Below are 17,573 nucleotides of genomic sequence, written 5' to 3' on the forward strand. Positions count from 1 at the left end.
TTAACTGAAAGTGAAAAAAAAAAGTTTAATTTACCTGGGGCTTCTACCACGCGAGCCTGGACGCGCCCAGCCAGGGCCGTGCAGTGAGAAATCAAAACGCAGCCGCGGCGGGGGTCGAGGTTTGTCCCGGCGCAGGCACAGGACATGTCGGTAGAAGCCCATAGATAAGTTAAACTTTTTTTAAACTTTTAGTTTAGGTTCACTTTAGTCACTGTACATGTTTTGTATGTATTATGAATGTAAAGCGTGTGTATTTGTTCTTTTACCTCACGGAGTGTAGTTGTTTTTTTCTGGCACAGGATGAGGGCCAAGCGCACAAGTTCTTAACCCTCCTGGGCGATAATCCCGAGCTGAGCTCGGGGTATATCGCGCAGGAGGAATTCTCAGGCCCTGGTGGGCCGATTTGCATAATTTTTTTTTTGTTACACGCAGCTAGCACTTTGCTAGCTGCGTGTAACTTCCGATCGCCGCCACTACCCGTCGTGCCGTGCAGCGAACCCCCCCCCACCCCCAGGCGCAGCCTGGCCAATCAGTGCCAGACAGTGCTAAGGGGTGGACCGGGACTCCCTCTGACGTCCCGACGTCCATGACATCATCCAGCCCCGTCGCCATGGTGACCGGGGAAGCCCAGCAGGAAATCCCGTTCTGAACGGGATTTCCTGCTTACTCTGATCGCCGAAGGCAATCGGAGTGGGTGGGGGGATGCCGCTGCAGCTATCATGTAGCGAGCCCTGGGCTCGCTACATGATTTAAAGAATAATAAAAAAAAAAAAGTGCTGCACCCCCTCCTGGGCGATGCAATTGTATCGCCCAGAGGGTTAAAGGATACCCGAAGTGACATGATGAGATAGACATGGGTATGTACAGTGCCTAGCACACAAAATAACTAGGCTGTGTTCCTTTTTTTCCTTTCTCTGCCTGAAAGAATTAGAGGTATGTAAGTGGCTGACTCAGTCCTGACTCAGACAGGAAGTGACTACAGTGTGACCCTCAGGGCACGTTTCCACTTGAGCGGAAACCACCACGAATCCGCAGTTTTCCCGCAGGCGAATAGTGCGGGGAAACTCTGCCATAGGGTGCAATGGCTACCGCTAGCGATTCGGCCGGCTTTTGCATCCGAATCGGCGCGGGAGGCTGCGGATCCCATAGCCGTGCATGTCACGGCTGAAGGGATTCGTCTGCTTTTCCCGCAGACCCAGAGTGCGTCTCACAGACGCGCGCCGCTCAAGTGGAATCGCGTCCTCACTGATGAGAAATTCCCCTTTTTATCTCTTTCTCGCTCTCAGAAGCCATTTTCTGCTAGGAAAGTGTTTTATAGTTGGAATTTCTTATCAGTGAGGGTCGCACTGTCGTCACTTCCTGTCTGAGTCAGGACTGAGTCAGCCACTTACATACCTGATATTTAACTCTTTCAGGCAGAGAAAGAAAAAAGGAACAAAGCCTAGATATTTGTGTGCTAGGCACTGTACATACACATGTCTATCTCATCATGTCACCACATGTCACTTCGGGTATCCTTTAAACCACCCAATAAAGCCCTTCAAATTATCTTCCGTCTCTGGTAAGTGTTATAATTACCTCCTCTTTATATTGACGCAATCATTTAGGTCTTTCAGCTGCGTACCTTGTTTATCTCAGCGCTGTAATTGCAGTTTTTGTATCCCCCCCCACCCCCACCTACCTCAAACCCCCAACTTTGAGTGTGATTGCAGGAAGAACAGCAATCCCTAACTGGTGAATGTTTAATGTAATATGCCTTCTGTAATTACTTGCAAATGATTTTACACTACTACATTTAGGCCTGGTTCACACCGCAAAACTTAAGCGCTTAGCAATTTTGCAATGCGTTTTTTCAAAACAATGTTTTAACAAATGTGCATGTTTAAATAAAAAAAAAATACACACACTAAGGAGAGTTTAAAATTGTGAGGCAGGCCAGCTAATTTTGGTGCAGTGCACTGCTTTGGGCGCTTCTATAGGCCGCAATGCAAATTACGACTATAGCAGCGCTCAGTGACTAATTTGGGCGCTGGCAATAGTTGGAGCTCAAATTAGCAAAAAGATGTGGTAGTTCGGCTGCTAGCAATAGCCAGGCCCAAATTATGTGTCACCCTCCTGCAAGTTTAGGATAGAATCTAGTGTGGGCAGTAGTTTGGCTGCAGCGGGGTGACAGGGTTTGCCATCTTTCGGCTTCGCCCTACGCCCCCAAATTTGCCTGCATTATTTTTTTAATGTATGCTACAATTGTAGCTCTTATTTTAGGAACGCTTTTCTATTCTGGCTCTCCCATACAAGTCTGCACTTGTTTCCAGACATCAACCTGAATGCAGCCTCTGCTTTGATACCATTCTCCCATCCACTCTCGCATACAGGACTTTTTATGTTCCTGCTTTCCCCTGGAATTCCCTCCCCAAACTTCTTCAGGACTCACTCACCCTTTCCACCTTCAACTTAAAGAGAAACCGTAACTAAGAATTGAACTTCATCCCAAATCAGTAGCCGATTCCCCCTTTTACTATTCCTTTTCTCATATAGATGTTTTTTTTTCTTGTATTCCTGTATTGTCATATTGCTGTTTGTCACCCCTAAATATTGTCTGTAACCTAAACTAATGTCCAGCGCTGCTTAACCTCCCTGGCTGTAACCCCGAGCGAGGGTCGGGGCTGAAAACCGCAGCTAAGAGCGGTAATCCCGACCTCTGCTCGGGGTAGCCGCCGGAGGCTGTATGCAGAGCAATGTGTGCAGCGGGAGCGTTTCTACATACTTCCCGGGGGATCCCGACGTTGGCCGGCATTCTTCTTCCTCTCCTCCGGGGCTCTGCTTCCTGCTGGTGAGATCGCCGGCTGTCGTCATGACGACAGCCGGCAATTTCATTTTAGAGTTGCAGCGCCACCCGGAGGATGGAGGCCCAACTGCAGCGCTGGAGCCAGGGAGGTGAGTGATTGCTGGGCTGCTGCAGATCTCCCTGGCTGCATGTTTTAGCGTCTGAAAGGGTGCAAAAAAATGCACCACTTCTATACCCTAAAATCTGGAAACAAGCAGAACGCCAAGGTGGTTAATATGTTGGCGCTTTATAAATATAAATAAAGCTCATCAGGGGGCTCTGTATGGCTGATATTGTGGTGAAACTCCTCCCACAGTGTGATGTCAGGACCATGGTTGTGGCAGTTTCCTGTCTGTGAACCTCATTGCATTGTGGGAAATAGCTGTTTACACCTGCCAAAAAAGCAAGCAGCATCTCCTTCCACTGACATCACCCGTCAGCAGTAAAAATGTCACCATGTGATAAATGTCAGAATGTAAATCAGGGAGAGGAAAGATTTTACAATGACTAAATCACTTAATGGACCAATAACGTTCAGCAGTTGCCACATGTGATTTTCTCAGTTCAAAGCTGCAAAATATTTGCATAACTGAGCATGTGACTAATAATCACTGTGTAATATACAGTGAGGTGCACAGTTCTGTCTCATATACAATTTACCAGCTTCCCTCACCCTTTGTCTTCTACCTGTAATTGTAGTTGATCGGAAAACAACCAAATTTTAATTGCGATTCCGTAAATGCCGAATTTTGTGTTTCAAAGCACTTTTCTATTGAAGTCAATGGACTCAATTCACTAAGCTTTATCAAACATTTTATCAAACATTTGATAATTTACCTCATGGGTAAAATCTAATTTTGCATTCACTAAGGTGTTATATATTTATTCACACCCTAGTGAATTCAAAATTAGATTTTACCCATGAGGTAAATTATCAAACGTTTGATAAAGTGTTTGATAAAGCTTAGTGAATTGAGGCCATTGTGGTCTAGTTCTGCTGCTTCGCAAACAAGAGTTTTCAGCAAACACGGGGTTAACACAATGGCTGGGAAAATCAATTGGTTTCTGAAACAAGAATGTTTGGCATACAGTGGCACCAACAAGATGGCCGCCAGGGAATCTCCGGTCCCCAGAGGCCACATTAGAGTGGCGGAACGAGCGGTTTTCCTCACGGATTGGGGAACCAGGGCAGGGGATGCCAATTTACACTTTTCTAGCCATTGTGTTAACGCCGTGTTTGCTGAAAATTCTTGTTTCCGAAGCCAATCTTTGCGTCAGCAGAATGGGCTGTGGTACTTAAAACAGTGTAATTTCCGATGTTCCTAATTTTACTCGGAACGGCCAAATCCCGATGTGAACTGTGACGATTCAGAGAGCTCATCCTTACCTGTAATCCTCATAGCGTAAGCATGAGAGGGCACAGCTCACTCTCCTAGTGTTTCCAGCACCTGTGTTCCTAGATCGGTCTTTCTTTACTCTTCTATGTATAGTTTACAAGTAGAGTTACCATACTGTGTGTAACTATGTAGTGTGAATTGTACAGCACCATGGAAGATTTTGGCATCACGATAATCGATAGTAGGATCTGCCCAGTTCTTGGAGGATTATCCAGGACCAGACCCCCAGGATTCATGAACGGAGTGGCTGTTGAAAGATCAAGCAGGATTACCAGCCAAGATCCATATTAAGGTGCCCATTAAGCGGTAATCAATCGGAAACTATCGGTCATTCCCATTAATGGCCAAATTCCCGCTAACGAATCTCATTGATGAAAACGAAAAACAGATTGGTTCCATTAATCTGATCAAATTGGCTAGCGGGAAATTGGCCACTGAACTGTACCGTTAATGGGCACCTTTAGAAATGACTATTGAGATGCTAGTTGTATGGCAGCATGCAAATTTTGCTGCAATTTGTAAGCCCCTAAGAATCGGAGGTGGAGTTTGCTGCTGAGTAAGCTTGGAGGTGGAGCTTGTCTATGCAGCTGAGTAAGCTTGGAGGTGGGGCTTGTCTATGCAGCTGAGTAAGCTTGGAGGTGGGGCTTGCCTGTGTTGCCAAGTAGGCTTGCAGGTGGAGCTTGCCTATGCTGCAGAATAAACCTGGAGGTGGAGCTTGCCTATGCAGCTGAGTAAGCTTGGAAGTGGGGCTTGTCGATGCTGCGGAGTAAGCCTGGAGGTGGAGCTTGTCTATGCTGCTGAGTAATCCTGGAGGTGGAGCTTGCCTATGCAGCTGAGTAAGCCTGGAGGTGGAGCTTGCCTATGCTGCCGAGGAAGCCTGGAGGTGGAGCTTGTCTATGCTGCCGAGTAAGCCTGGAGGTGGAGCTTGTCTATGCTGCCGAGTAAGCCTGGAGGTGGAGCTTGTCTATGCTGCCGAGTAAGCCTGGAGGTGGAGCTTGCCTATGCTGCAGAGTAAGCCTGGAGGTGGACCTTGCCTATGCTGCCGAGTAAGCCTGGAGGTGGAGCTTGCCTATGCTGCCGAGTAAGCCTGGAGGTTGAGCTTGCCTATGCTGCTCAGTAAGCCTGGAGGTGAAGCTTGCCTATGCTTCCGAGGAAGCCTGGAGGTGGAGCTTGCCTATGCTGCAGAGTAAACCTGGAGGCGGAGCTTGCCTATGCTGCTGAGTAAGCCTGAAAGGTAGAGCTTGCCTATGCTGCTGAATAAGCCTGGAGGTGGAGCTTGCCTATGCTGCTGAATTAAGCCTGGAGGTGGAGCTTGCCTATGTTGCAGAGGAAGCCTGGAGGTGGAGCTTGCCTATGTTGCAGAGGAAGCCTGGAGGTGAAGCTTGCCCTATGCTGCTGAGTAAGCCTGGAGGTGAAGCTTGCCTATGCTGCTGAGTAAGCCTGGAGGTGGAGCTTGCCTATGCTGCTGAATTAAGCCTGGAGGTGGAGCTTGCCTATGCTGCCGAGGAAGCCTGGAGGTGGAGCTTGCCTATGCTGCTGAATAAGCCTGGAGGTGGAGCTTGCCTATGCTGCTGAGAGCCTGGAGGTGGAGCTTGCCTATGCTGCTGAGTAAGCCTGGAGGCGGAGCTTGCCTATGCTGCTGAGTAAGCCTGGAGGTGGAGCTTGCCTATGTTGCAGAGGAAGCCTGGAGGTGGAGCTTGCCTATGTTGCAGAGGAAGCCTGGAGGTGAAGCTTGCCTATGCTGCTGAGTAAGCCTGGAGATGGAGCTTGCCTATGTTGCTGAGGAAGCCTGCAGGTGGAGCTTGCCTATGCTGCAGAGGAAGCCTGGAGGTGAAGCTTGCCTGTGCTGCTGAGGAAGCCTGGAGGTGAAGCTTGCCTATGCTGCTGAGGAAGCCTGGAGATGGAGCTTGCCTATGCTGCTGAGGAAGCCTGGAGGTGAAGCTTGCCTATGCTGCTGAGTAAGCCTGGAGGTGGAGCTTGCCTATGCTGCTGAGTAAGCCTGGAGGCGGAGCTTGCCTATGCTGCTGAGTAAGCCTGGAGGTGGAGCTTGCCTATGTTGCAGAGGAAGCCTGGAGGTGGAGCTTGCCTATGTTGCAGAGGAAGCCTGGAGGTGAAGCTTGCCTATGCTGCTGAGTAAGCCTGGAGGTGAAGCTTGCCTATGCTGCTGAGGAAGCCTGGAGATGGAGCTTGCCTATGCTGCTGAGGAAGCCTGGAGGTGAAGCTTGCCTATGCTGCTGAGGAAGCCTGGAGGTGAAGCTTGCCTATGCTGCTGAGGAAGCCTGGAGGTGAAGCTTGCCTATGCTGCTGAGTAAGCCTGGAGATGGAGCTTGCCTATGCTGCTGAGTAAGCCTGGAGGTGGAGCTTGCCTATGCTGCTGAGGAAGCCTGGAGGTGGAGCTTGCCTATGCTGCTGAGGAAGCCTGGAGGTGGAGCTTGCCTATGCTGCTGAGGAAGCCTGGAGGTGGAGCTTGCCTATGCTACTGAGTAAGCCTGGAGATGGAGCTTGCCTATGCTGCTAAGTAAGCCTGGAGATGGAGCTTGCCTATGCTGCTGAGAAAGCCTGGAGATGGAGCTTGCCTATGTTTCTGAGAATGTTTAGAGGTAGAGCTTGCCTATGCTGCTGATTAAGCCTGGAGGTGGTGTTTACTTAGGGTTTTGGGTTAAGCCTGGTACCCACATCCAATTTTGATTAGCTACTCACTGACCAACTTTACCACCTCCATGTACTTTGAGATTTTACCTACACAATCAGGAGTAGTATTCATAATCTTTTGGCCCTCACACTACATGGAGGTGGTAAAATTGGCCAATCATAAATGAAGGTGTGTGCCAGGTTTAAAACCTGGTCCAACATCAATTTTGGACAGACAATTTTACCACTCCTATGTAGTATTACGAGTTTACCTACAAAATCTGTTTGTGGCATTCACAATCTTTTGGCCCGCATGCTACAGGTGGTAAAATTGGCCAATCAAAATTTGATGTGTGTACCCACTTAAACCTGGAGGTCGAATTTGCCCAGGGTTCTGAGTAAGCCTGGAGGTGAAGCTTGCCTAAGATCCTGAGTAAGCCGAGAGGTGAAGCTTGTCTAGGGTTCGAAGTAAGGCCGGAGGTGGAACTTGCTTAGAGTTTCGAGTAAGCCTGGTGGTGGGGCTCGCTTAGGGTTCTGAGTAAGCCCAGTGGTGGAGCTTGCTTATGGTTCTGAGTAAGCCCAGTGGTGAGGCTTGCCTAGGGTTCTCAGTAAGCCTGGTGGTGAGGCTTGCCTAGGGTTCTGAGTAAGACCAGAAGTGGAGCTTGCTTAAGGTTCTGCATAAACCTGGCGGTGAAGCTTGCCTAAAGTTCAGAGTGAGCCCAATGGTGGAGCTCGCCTAGGGTTCTGAGTTAGCCTGGTGGTGTTCTGAGTAAGCCCAGTGGTGAGGCTTGCCTAAGGTTCTGAGTAAGCCAGGAAATTGAGCTTGCTTAGGGTTCTGAGTAAGCATGGTGTTGAGGATTGCCTAAAGTTCTGAGTAAGCCAGGAGGTGGAGCTTGCATAAGGTTCCAACTAAGCCTAGAGGTGAAATTTGCCAAGGATTCTCAGTAAGCCCGGAGGTGGAGTTTGCCTAGGGTTCTGAGTAGGCCTGGTAGTGGTGCTTTTGCAGGGTTCTGAGTAGGCCTCGTGGTGAAGCCTACCAAGGCTCCTTAGTAAACCTGGACATTACGTTTGGTTGCAGTTGTCACTCTGAAGTATCACCCGCCCCTGGGATACACCAAATATGCAGAGAAGACGAGTGACAGCACTGGGAGTTTATAAGAAGATTTATTAGCTATAATACAAGTCACATTAAGGCCCTCAAAGTTTCCTCCAATTGCAATGAGCGAACTGGCAGCAAATACATGGTTCAGGGCATTGGTGGAAGGCTCACGTTCTCATGCACTAAATGACCCCTCCGTCACAACCATTAGACAGTGACAAACAGAACAGGAAATAGCCGGGGTCCCTGGAAGCGGGCCCCACACCACATGTGACAGGATAGAGGATCACACATTCACATCGCTCTGCCTTCTTCACATCACATAACCCGATACAGTACAACCGACCGACCCTCCGCCACCAGAGACCACAAGGACAGACCCGGAGGAGCAGATATCACTGGGGTTCTTTCTATAAGTTCCTTAGTTTTCACAAATATCACTGGGGTTCTTTCTATAAGTTCCTTAGTTTTCACACCATCTCCTCCCTTTCCTTCTTCTCGTATCCAGCCTGCCACACCTGTGATCTCACCAACGCTACCAGGCTCGGACAGAGTAGCACGAGTAAACCGCCACACTACCCCGCCGCGAGCCTCTGACGTCAGCGAGAAGACAGGAAACGCAGCAAAGGCCGCATGCACATCCACGTGGCAGAAATGAAATGTAGAGGACTTTATAGACAAGACGCGAGTCATTTCCACCCTCTGGGTCTGTTCCACATCTTTTTATCCCCCCAAAAAACACCATCCACAAAGCCGACCGCCTCTCATCTGACGCTATTGGACATTCTACACAGAAACTTACGAGACATCTCTCAGGTCTAACATACAAGTCGTCCGTCTAAAGACATACAACCCCCCTCTCATTTGTCCTCCATACGGCTCTCCTACGCACTGGGGTGGGGGGGATGGACCGTCACGTGGTTAATTGGGGTGAAGTCAGTTAATAGCAAGAGACTTTTTTTTACGTTATGTTGGTCCTATGGAAAAGCGAAGGGGGTTGGATGATGCTTTTAACACTTAATGACGGTTAGTGTATCAACACAGAGGTAGTGAGGACGAGATCATTGCGGGGGGTTCGGGGTGTGTATTACGCGGGGGTGTCAAATTCGGCAGAATACGTCAGTTAATACAGGGAAAGGGGGTGCAGTCTTATCCTTTCTGTATGTGAGGATCGGGCCTTGATCCGAACATAAAAATAAAAGATCAGCACATGAGAGAGGCTCAGAGGTGAGCCAGAAAGGGAGGAGGGAAAAGGGAAGGGGAAAAGGAGGGAAAGGGAAGGGGAAATAAGGTACCTCAGGAAATCGGTTACCACAGACAGTGCAGCCCTCGTCAGCCACAGCTCACCAATATCCCCGGGTGCCGGATTAAAAGAGAGAGAAATGCTGGAGCAGCAGTGGTTAAACCAACATTGAAAATCTGTCGGACACATGAAACATGCGTGTGGTCTCCAGCCGTGTCACACATTAGTGTTCTCTGTGTAGTAATATACAACACATACAATTCATGCAGCCCCATAAACCCTAGCGTCCCGCGGGCCGCGCCTGTAAGTGCTAAGATATGTACTGTGACATCAGTGTCCGAGGATTCCGGAGCGAACCCAGACCGGCTCCCGATACAATTCACAGTGTAGCTCCTCGCAGGATCCAGTCTGGCCTCCAGGTGTCGCCCTACTAGCACAGTTAGTGTACCAGGCACAGTTTCTATTGCAGTTAGTGTACCAGGGAAGCCCCTTCCTAGTTATGTACCAAGTTGAAGCCCTCGTCTTCTCGGAAACAAGTGCGCGGTTCTCCACGGTAGGGTCCGTCCCTGGCTCAGACTTCCAAGTCTCATATCTAGTGGTCCCACGTGTCGTGGCACCGGCCCCTCCAGTAGAGGTCAGTGCAGACATTACCTCCGGACGACTAGAAGCTGTTGGGGGGGAGGGGAAGGAGGTCACAGGATGTTATGATCTGTAGGTAGCAGGGTCTGCGAGGGAGAGACAGGGGTCAGAGGAGGAGACTGAGGGGGTGAGGGCTGGTGGAGAGGAGGAGTGGAAGGGGAGCTGGGGGTAGGAAGGTCCACAGGGGGGCGCTGGTTAAAGAAGTATTGACACTGGTGGATTAAGAGCTCGATGATTGTCTGGTAGGTGCGTGTTGCAGTCAGGGCATCCATGGTGGTGAAATCTGGGCGCATTAAAGTAGGCCAGAAACAGATTGACAGGTTCTCACTGGTCATCAGGTTGGTGTGATGGTGCTGACTCACTCTGTGGAGAATGGGAGAGAGGAAACATTAGCGACATTAGAGAGGATGAGCATGGGGGGCAGAGATGTGCAGACAGGGGGCGCTACTCACCGGTGCAAGTGAGATATGACGTATTTAAAGATCTCCTGATTCTCTTTGGGGAGTTTCTTCAGCAATTCCTTCATCACCTGAAGCTTCTGTTCCAGGTCGTTGATTTCTGGAGACAAGAAAATGGGGAAAATCAAAGAGGACCTGTACATAGACCCAATCACCTCCTCAAACACATCGTGATCCTCAACTACACATCTGGTACGGGTAATGAGATGCTAATGATTCCAAGGTGATGCAAATGTATGCAATTTGAAAATTATTGTCCCTATTATGCTTTATCCCTTCATAAAGGGGACCTGCTGTGGGCACGAAACAGTTGTCAGCTCTTGGTGATGGACAGCTGATGGAATAAAAGGGTTGTGATCAGGTGCAACAGTGTGCTGACCAATTTTGGACTTTGTGGTACTGTTGGTGGCATGGTTAATCATCCTGGAAAAGCTCCCAGAATATTGGATTAACTTTAAACCATTTCAAACTACTGAAGCTACAGTCCAGGCCAAAAGTTTTGAGACTGTCAAAAATACTGTCAAAAGTTTGCTGCTAACCTGCTTTTAGAGCTTTGTTTCAGTTGTTTATGTGATGTACTGAAATATAATTATAAGTACTTCATACATTTCAAAGGCTTTTATTGACAGTTACATGAGATTTATGCAAAGAGTCAGTATTTGCAGATTGGCCCTTCTTTTTCAGGACCTCTGCAATTGGACTGGGCATGCTCTCTATCAACTTCTGGGCCAAATCCTGACTGATAGCAACCCATTCTTTCATAATCACTTCTTTGAGTTTCTCAGAATTAGTTGTTTTTTGTTTGTCCACCTGCCTCTTGAGGAATGACCACAAGTTCTTAATGGGATTAAGATCTGGGGAGTTTCCAGGCCATGGACCCACAATTACAACGTTTTGGTCCCCGAGCCACTTAGTTATCACTTTTGCCTTATGACACAGTGTTCCATCGTGCTGGAAAATGCATTTTTCTTCACCAAACTGTTGGATTGTTGGAAGAAGTTGCTGTTGGAGGGTGTTTTGGTACCATTCTTTATTCATGGCTGTGTTTTTTGGCAAAATTGTGAGTGAGCCCACTCTGTTGGATGAGAAGCAACCCCTCACATGAATGGTCTCAGGATGCTTTACTGTTGGCATGACACAGGACTGATGGTAGCGCTCAACTTGTCTTCTCCTGACAAGCCTTTTTCCAGATGCCCCAAACAATCGGAAAGGGGCTTTATCGAAGAATATGACTTTGCCCCAGACCTCAGCAGTCCATTCACCATACTTTCTGCAGAAGATCAATCTGTCCCTGATGTTTTTTTTGGGTGAGAAGTGGCTTCTTTGCTGCCCTTCTTGACGCTAGGCCATCTTCCAAAAGTCTTCGCCTCACTGTGCGTGCAGATGCGCTCACACCTGCCTGCTGCCATTCCTGAGCAACCTCTGCACTGGTTGCACTCCAATCCCGCAGCTGAATCCTCTTTAGGAGACGATCCTGGCGCTTGCTGGACTTTCTTGGACTCCCTGAAGCTTTCTTAAAGGAGTTATCAGCCAAATTAATGAAAATGAGGTTTACTCACCTGGGGCTCTCTCCAGCCCCTTGCAGCCGACTGTCCCACGCCAACCGCTCCCTGCAGTTTCCCCGGTCTAGGTATTAAGGCCGACAGCGGGGTCGGCCTTACAGCGGCTGCGCCAAGCGCCGCTGTCAATAACGGCCACGTGGGCCGCGCCGAACTGCACAGGCGCAGAACTACTGATTGACAGCGGCGCTTCGCGCAGCTGCAGTAAGGCCGACCCCGCGGGCCTGAATACCGAGACCGGGGGAACGGCGGGGAGTAGAGCGGTCTGCGTGGGACAGTCAGCTGCAAGGGGCTGGAGAGAGGACCAGGTGAGTAAACCTCAGTTTCATTAATTTGGCTGATAACTTCTTTAACAAGAATTGAACCTCTTTCCTTGAAGTTCTTGATGATCCTATAAATTGCTGATTTACAGTTGTGTTCAAAATTATTCAACCCCCACTGAAATTGAGTGTTTTGGCCAGTTTGACATTGATTTTGATCATTTCAGTCATCTTGTTTACAATTAAATCAGAGAGGCACTTGTAAGCCAGACAAATATAACATAACATTTATAATGAAATAACCACTAATGTCTTTCTGTGCTCACATCATTATCAGCTTTATTCAACCCCCAAGTGACATTCATTCTTAGTACTTAGTACAACATCCTTTTCCAGTTATAACAGCTTTTAAATGTAAAGCATAGCTTGACACAAGTGTCTTGCAGCGATCTACGGGTATCTTAGCCCATTCTTCAACGCTATGTTTGGAGGAGGAAGAACAAGGCCTATGAAGGAAGGAACACCTTGCCTACTTTGAAGCATGGTGGGGGGTCAATCATGCTTTGGGGCTGTTATGCTTCTGCAGGTACAGGGAAGCTTCAGCGTGTGCAAGGTACCATGAATTCTCTTCAGTACCAGGAGATATTGGATAAAAATGTGATGCAGTCCGTCACAAACCTGAGGCTTGGGAGACGTTGAACCTTTCAACAGGACAATGATCCCAAGCATACCTCCAAGTCCACTAGAGCATGGTTGCAGATTAAAGGCTGGAACATTTTGGAGTGGCCATCGCAGTCACCACACTTAAATCCGATTGAGAACCTCTGGTGGGACTTACAGAATGCAGTTGCAGCGCGCAAGCCTAAGAATGTGACTGAACTGGAGGGTTTTGCGCATGAAGAATGGGCTAAGATACCCGTAGATCGCTGCAAGACACTTGTGTCAAGCTATGCTTCACGTTTAAAAGCTGTTATAACTGGAAAAGAATGTTGTACTAAGTACTAAGAATGAATGTCACTTGGGGTTTGAATAAAACTGATAATGATGTGAGCACAGAAAAGACATTTGTGGTTATTTCATTATAAATGTTATATTTGTCTGACTTACAAGTGCCTCTCTGGTTTAATTGTAAACAAGATGACTGAAATGATCAAAATCAACGTCAAACTGGCCAAAACACTCAATTTCAGTGGGGGTTGAATAATTTTGAACACAACTGTAGGTGCAATCTTAGTAGCCACAATATCCTTGCCTGTGAAGCCAATTTTATGCAACGCAATGATGGCTGCATGCGTATCTTTGCTGGTCACCATGGTTAACAATGGAAGATCAATTATTTCAAGCATCAGCCTTCTTTTATGTCAAGTCTGCCGTTGGAACCCAATCAGCCTGACATTATCATCTCCAGCCTTGTGCTCGTCAACATTCTCACCCGAGTTAACAAGATGATAGCCTGACTGAAATGATCTCAGCAGGTCCTTTAATGACAGCAATGAAATGCAGCTGAAAGGTTTTTTTGGGATCCAGTTAATTTACATGGCAAAGAAGGACTATCCAATTCATCTGAACACTCTTCATAACATTCTGGAGTGTATGCAAATTGCTATTATAAAAACCTTAGGAGTTATCAGGCAGATAAAAGGAAATAAGTGCTACTTACCCGGGGCTTCCTCCAGCCCCAAGCTCCCAGCATGTCCCTCGCCGCAGCTCTCCCTTCAGCCGTTCGCCGCAGCTAGCTACCGGTCCCTGGCGATGACATCAGGCCGACCTCCAGGTCGGCCTGTACTGAGCCTGCGCGAGTGGCGCTGTCAATCACCGCCACGTGGGCCGGAGCGGACTGCGCAGGTGGGAGTAGTTCTGCGCGCCTGTGACAGTCCGCTCCGGCCCACGTGGCGGTGATTGACAGCGCCGCTCGCGCAGGCGCAGTACAGACTGACCTGGGGGTCGGCCTGACATCGCCAGGGACCGGGAGCTAGCTGCGGCAAACAGCTGCGGCGAGGGACATGCTGGGAGCTTGGGGCGGGAGGAAGCCCCCGGTAAGTAGCACTTATTTTCTTTAGATTGCCGGATAACTCTTTAACCTCCCTGGCATTATGATTATTTCCAGATTTAAGGTCTGACTCGGGATTAACGGAAAAGTAGGTTAAGCACCAACTTTTCTCATTTCCAATATTTTTGACAGTCTCAAAACTTTTGGCCAGGGCTGTACTATTGGTTGGTCCATTTTCAAGCAGAATAAAATTTGTATAAAAGTGAAATCAACCTGCAGTGCTGGTGGATTGGATCCTTTCAGATGGTTGTGTAGATTGAATTATGACCCATACGCACTCTGCAGACCCCTTCTCATTAAACCATTCATCAGCTACTCTTGTTTAACAATTTCCAATCATTTTTCATCAGTTCTATTCAGATTCAGTAAAAAGTCCCAGTCTCCAGTCTTACTTTTATCTCCTGAGTTTTCTCCTAGCAGATCATTTTTCATATTCTATTTAGAATAACTGGTACTTATCCGTTAGCCAGGCGCATCCGGCAGGTGGCGCTAATTACTATTCCCCCTCCAGGCCGCCATGGATAGTAGGGAAAGATGTAACTCTGGTGGAGTTTTGTCTCCACCTAGAGGATGCGCCCGGCTAACGGATAAGAACCGAATAACTTTTCAGCACTTTGCAAGTGAAAAAGTACCAAAAAGTACGGGGGAAAAGCATTATGAAAACAATTTTAAGTACTTTCTTGTTTGCTGGTGATTTAACAGGCATTTTATTGACGAGTTTGAAAAAATGAAATAGGCGATAACTCAGGAAAAAAATGAATTTCATATGGGGATCCAGCGCTGGCAGCCCCCGAGTGGCACACAGACACACACACACACTACAGACACACACCAATAATTACTATCTGCACTCTTGCGCAGGCGCAGTCCAAGCTTGCCCTTGGGCCCTGGTGACTTGTGTCTGCGTAGTAGAGCGGACAGGAGGAGTGCACACTGTAAATATTGTCCCGCGCTGCAGCCTCTTCTGCACAGGCGCGCACCGCTGACCACCTTGGTTTGCCACATGCTTGTTTCAGATGTGTGATTCTGACACTTCCGATGCCAGAAAGATCAGGAGGATAGCCAGGCGACTGGTATTGTTAAAAGGGAAATTATTATGGCAGCCGTCATATCCCTCTCAGTTTAGGTGTCCCTTAAAGAACAATTAAAGTGTGAGGGATATGGAGGCTGCCATATTTTATGTCCTTTTAAACAATACCAGTTGCCTAAAAAGCCCTGCTGGTCTATTTAAGCTGCAGTAGTATCTGAATCACAGCATAAACAAGCATGTAGCTAATCTTGTCAGATCTGACAATGTCAGAAACACCTGATCTGCTGTATGCTTGTTTAGGGTCTATGGGTGAAAGTATTAGAGGCAGAGGATCAGCAGAACAGCCAGGCAACTGGTATAGCTTAAGGGAACCTAAACTGAGAAGGATAGGGATTTTTTTATTTTTAAAATAATACCAGTGGCCTGACTCTCCTGCTGATCCTGTGTCTCTAATACTTTTAGCCACAGCCCCTCAACAAGCATGCAGATCAGGTGCTCTGACTGAAGTCAGACTGGATTAGCTGCATTGCTGTGTTTCTGATGTGTGATTCAGCCACTACTGCAGCCACAGAGATCAGCAGGACTGCCAGGCAACTTTCATATTCCTCTCAGTTTAGGTGCACTTTAAAAGCAAATAAGTACGGCCGCCACCATATCCCTCTCACGTCAGTTGTCCTTTAAAGGACAACTGCTCTATATGTACTACCTGGAAATTGACAAACAGCTTGTTTTTACTCTCCTGTGTTCACTACTGGAACAGACTGCTCAGCCAGAATTAATAAAATACCAAAGATTAAACACACAAAGCAAAACACACAAACAGTTAACTATTGACAGATATAAGAAAAAAATTGCACTGTCCTGAACAAGGCAAAGTGCTGCACAGTAAAGATTGGAATTCCAGCAATGCGCTGTCCCCAGATTGCAGAGAGAGAGAGAGAGAGAGAGAGAGGCAGCCCGTGGCCTGGCCCCGGGTGTATACAGCCGCTTTATAAACACGAAAGCTGTCAACGTGACAAGTGTGCTGTCAGTCTTCCCGTGACGCCCCCCATCCAGGAATGCTGCTGTAATCTGACCCCACACCTAGCTGCTGCTGCTGGGCGCGGGTCCTCTGTGCTGACCTGGATTACTATCATCGCCAGGAATCCTCCAAGTTCATGCAGCTTGGAAATCATCAAAATGTGCAGCTGCTGCAACAGACGGGTCCGTTTCCAAGGTGCATAAACTCAGTATAAAATCAGCATCGGACTGGAATTATTGGACTGTCGGCGAGGGAAGTCTCTACAGGATCCCAGAGGCTTCTTTCTTAGGCAAGTATGCTTTTTGTGATGCAAAGTTTGCCTTGGGTTCGCTTTAACACACGGGGGCTTCAGGACCCCAAACACAGTGAAAGAAATGCTCCCCGACATACACAGCCGCACCCGCCTCCCTGACATCCTCGCAGCCACACCCCCTACAGTGATGGTTAAAGGACAACTGAAGTGAGAAAAATATGAAGGATGACATATTTATTTCCTGTTAAACAATATCGGTTGCCTGGCAGCCCTCTTGATCTATTTGGCTGCAGTAGTGTCTGAATCACACCATAAACAAGCATGCTGCTAATCTTGTCAGATCTGATGTCAGAAACATCTGATCTGCTGCATGCTTGTTCAGGGGCTATGGCTAAAAGTATTAGAGGCAGAGGATCCGCAGGACAGCCAGGCAACTGGTATTGCATAAAGGGAAATAAATATGGCAGCCTCCGTATCCTTCTCACTACAGTTGTCCTTTAAAACAAATAAAAAAAAGAAAATGGTGGGAGGTGGCTTATCTCAGTAACAACAATTCCAATAGGACAATGGAATTTAATTAGCACAGGCAACGCGTTTCGTAAGTCTGAGCCCTCTTCCTCAGGCCAATTACAGTACCAGCAGGAGTAAAAGCCAAAATATTAAGCACTCATTGTTCTGCCTTTTACTCCTGCTGGCAGCATAATTAGTAGAATACTGCAATCAGTTACAGCGCAGTACTGGGAACAGGCCCATCGAGTTTTATGGGCAGTGAGATGACATGCAGAGTTATTCTGCAGCGCAACTGATCACTGTGAACAGGGCCTAGCTGAAAAGACAAGTGTTTACTCCACACAGCAAAGTATAGTAAAAAAGTCATTTACTTGTGTCATTTTCTACTTATTTTTTTATGGATTGACAATGATTTGGTCAGTATTTCGAGTTGATGCTAATTTTATGATAAACATACGGAAATTAAACCAAAACATTTGAGCAACTGTTCCATTTCTAATCTGCATAAATTAGCATCAACTTCAAATTAAAAGCATATGATTGGCTACCGCCACTTATTTCATGGCTCTTTTAGCCTAATTTTGGTGAGCACCCGGCTG

The 17,573-nt window shown here is 47.6% G+C and overlaps 1 protein-coding gene across 1 annotated transcript in view; it reads right to left on the reverse strand.

Annotated features, from left to right (window-relative positions):
• Positions 1 to 7,997: 7,997 nt before the first annotated feature.
• Positions 7,998 to 17,573, reverse strand: part of ARHGAP35 (Rho GTPase activating protein 35) — a 61,768-nt gene continuing 52,192 nt past the window's right edge. The window contains exons 6-7 of the mRNA XM_068250077.1: positions 10,286 to 10,391; positions 7,998 to 10,196 (exon numbers count right to left, since the gene is read on the reverse strand). Coding sequence (XP_068106178.1) covers positions 9,887 to 10,196; positions 10,286 to 10,391 — 416 coding nt within the window. The 3' untranslated portion in view covers positions 7,998 to 9,886. The remainder of the gene's footprint in view (positions 10,197 to 10,285; positions 10,392 to 17,573) is intronic.

This window comes from Hyperolius riggenbachi, chromosome 8 (genome assembly GCF_040937935.1).
Source record: "Hyperolius riggenbachi isolate aHypRig1 chromosome 8, aHypRig1.pri, whole genome shotgun sequence".
In the NCBI taxonomy this organism is placed as follows: domain Eukaryota; kingdom Metazoa; phylum Chordata; class Amphibia; order Anura; family Hyperoliidae; genus Hyperolius; species Hyperolius riggenbachi.